Here is a 3143-nt window from a genome sequence, read left to right on the forward strand (position 1 = left end):
TCATGGCAGGAAAAAAAGGAGCTTAGCAGGACTGCATTTCAATAATTATAAAATAAAATAAAATTATGCTATTAGAATAATAAGTGTGCTATGGTTATTATTAACATTTTACTAAAAAGATGCCTTTGATAAGACCATATGAAAAAAGATCCGAGCTTGTGCTGAAATCAAAATGAATCTGCGTGCTGCACTCTCCTTCCAGCGCGTTCTTTGAACTCGCTGCTCATCGCTGAATGGCTGTTTCAGCGAAGGTACCCCCCATTGTGCATTTCAATCTTTGTCCCACTGTACATTCAAAGCCATTATTTACGTACAGTGCAATGAGCGTTAGAGTCGGAGTAAGAGAATATGTGTGGTCAGCCCATTCTCCCCTTTTTCCTGCTCAAAATACACGATAACGTCCAGCAACAGGCTCCACGTGAATGCGATGCGCACTGCGTCCTCTGATATCTATCCGGCTCTGGATATAAAAGGCTCCTACTCTCTAAAGGTAAGCGCTTTGCGATGGAAAAATATATATGTTGAATAAACCTGGAGTTGAATCATACTTTTATCTTAGTTGTTATTGGAAGAATTTAAATCCTAACTTGACAAGGAGTTGATGAAACTAAACACCTGGTATTTAATTAAACACCAGGTGTTAATTACCATGCAATATATTTAACATTTTTGAATTTTCTAACTAATCAAGCGTCAACATTTTGCGAAAATGAGAAACTGAGGACAGTTGAAACTATTTGAATCTGAGGTCCACTTGTTTCTAGTAGGGGTCAGGACCCTCTGGATGGGGGGGGGGGGGGGGGGGGGGGGTGGACGATTTGATGCTACTCTGCTAACCATTTAGCTTTTTCTTAATTGTGGGGGAAGGCTGCACTTTCTTTTAAGAGTTCTTAAGAAATATTAATTTATTCTTACAATTTTACTATTTTATTCTCTTAAAGAAAAGAAAAGAAAAAAGGAAATAGAATCCCACTGTCCAAAATGAGGTCTCTCAAGCCTCTGGCATTGTTTTTTTTTTTTTTTTTTTTTTTTTTTTTTTGGCGGTCTTAGGCTGAAACGTTTGGGAACCCCTGCTCTAGGGGACCAAGTGTAATTCTGACCTCCCTGGAAAACAACCTGTTACTGTGTTCGTGAACTGTTTTCCCAGCTCAAATACAAGCAGACAAAACTATAGATGTAGCTTTAAATTAGCTCTGCGAAGGTAACTTTCAAACTAACATGTGGGCATCTGGTGCATTTCGTCAGGCCGTTCCGTGTGAATTCAACTCCTCTTGCGGTCAGCAGGGGGACCCAAGAAGCTGCAAAGTCTGCATTGGAAGCTCGAGTTGCTGCTTCATTTAACAAAGTAGTTTGCACTGAATTTATCTGAGGTGTACAATCCCATTTGATCTAAAGGAAAAAAAAAATTCTGCCTGCTCAGATAAATTATGAATCTACTGATTGCATATATCCTCTCATCTATTGTGTGTCCTTTAGAAATGGGAGATTGGTCCATCCTCGGCCGGTTCCTGACCGAAGTTCAAAACCACTCGACCGTCATCGGCAAGATCTGGCTGACGATGCTGCTCATCTTCCGCATCATGCTCGTGGCCCTCGTGGGCGACGCCGTCTACAGCGACGAGCAGTCCAAGTTCACCTGCAACACCCTGCAGCCCGGCTGCAACAACGTCTGCTACGACACCTTCGCCCCCGTCTCTCACCTGCGCTTTTGGGTTTTCCAGATTGTCCTCGTCTCCACGCCGTCCATTTTCTACATCATATATGTCTTGCAAAAGGTTACCAAGAACGAGAGCCAGGAGGTCAGGAAGGTGAATTTGGTGCCCAAGGCCTCACCTTCGCTTGAAACCAAAAGCCCTTTAAGAATAGAGAGAGACACGGCGCTGGATGCCGGTCATCCTCATGATAATAGCTCTGCAGACGAGGACTGGAGCTCGCAGGAAGACGAGTACGAGGACAGGAGCCAGCTGGAAGGGGACACGAAAGAGGTAGGGGAGGACCCGACTCAACTTTCAAGTAGAGTGCTACTCATTTACATCATGCACGTTCTGCTGCGCTCCATCATGGAGATCGTCTTCCTCGTGGGGCAGTATTACCTGTTCGGATTCGAAGTGCCGCACCTGTTTCGCTGCGAGACCTACCCGTGTCCGAACAGGACCGACTGCTTTGTGTCGCGAGCGACAGAGAAGACCATCTTCCTCAACTTCATGTTCAGCGTCAGCCTGGGTTGCTTCGTCCTGAACATCGTGGAGCTGCATTACCTGGGCTGGATTTACATCTTCAGAGTGCTGTTCTCGGCGTGCTGCGTGTGCTCCGACTCGGACAGGGAGCCGGTGCGGCAGGTGGCTTTGTATTCCTACAGCAACCCGCTGTTGCTTGAGCTCAAGCACTCTTTGCGTGGGAGAGTCGTCCTGCAGGCCGCCGCAGCCGCGTCCAAAGGCCCGAGCCAGGTCCCCTCCATCTCCTTTGAGACCGACTCTACTCTGGAGTGCACTTCGACGAGAAACTCGGATGAAAGGGAGCACAGCAAGGCGAGAATCCACAGCGTGGCCAAAATAGGACAAGGAAAAAAGTCTTGGCTGTGAATTTGTTTTTCATGTAATACTTTTTTCTTCTTCTTTTTTTTTTTTTTTACTTTTTGACTTTACCATTGAGCCTGAAAACACATTTTCGGTTGAAACAAGTTGTAATGACAGTACTGACACCTGTGGTAAAGAAAAACTTTCAAATAAATTCATCTTTTATTGGAGCTGCATAATCTCACATTGAAAGAAGAAGAATAAGGAATCCAGTATTTGATTTAGTTAGAAATAACTAATTAGTAATTCTTCTAATTAGTAATCTATACATCCCTGTGGAATAAACATGACATGTTTTCTGTTAAACAGTCATGCAGGAAATGTGAAATTAGCTAAACTCTGCTAGGACTTCAAGTGGACTGACCTGCTTTGGTCAGATGAGGCAGAGTTTAAGGCTTTTAGACAAGGCAAGGCAAGGCAAATTTATTTATAAATTACAATTCAGTACAGAGACAATGCAAAGTGCTTTACGCAGCACTTCAGGTGGGTCTGGCATGAAACAGTGGATGAACAGGAGGGAGAGCCCTCGGGTGATGCTGACGGCCTTTTTCCTCATCCAGCTCGTTA

General features: G+C 44.4%; 1 protein-coding gene across 2 annotated transcripts; it reads left to right on the top strand.

Moving 5' to 3' along the window:
- The first annotated feature begins 242 nt into the window (after positions 1-242).
- On the top strand, positions 243-2616 carry LOC105927770 (gap junction delta-2 protein). Of its 2 annotated transcripts, none has more exons than XM_036142632.1 (2): positions 243-490; positions 1477-2616. In XM_036142632.1, the coding sequence occupies exon 2, from the start codon at positions 1479-1481 to the stop codon at positions 2580-2582; it is 1104 nt and encodes a 367-aa protein (XP_035998525.1). In that variant the 5' UTR covers positions 243-490; positions 1477-1478; the 3' UTR covers positions 2583-2616. The 2 variants fall into 2 exon arrangements, with proteins under 2 accessions (XP_035998525.1, XP_035998526.1); XM_036142633.1 differs by lacking the exon at positions 243-490 and adding an exon at positions 1048-1345.
- The last annotated feature ends 527 nt before the right edge of the window (positions 2617-3143 follow it).

Source organism: Fundulus heteroclitus, chromosome 11 (genome assembly GCF_011125445.2).
Source record: "Fundulus heteroclitus isolate FHET01 chromosome 11, MU-UCD_Fhet_4.1, whole genome shotgun sequence".
In the NCBI taxonomy this organism is placed as follows: domain Eukaryota; kingdom Metazoa; phylum Chordata; class Actinopteri; order Cyprinodontiformes; family Fundulidae; genus Fundulus; species Fundulus heteroclitus.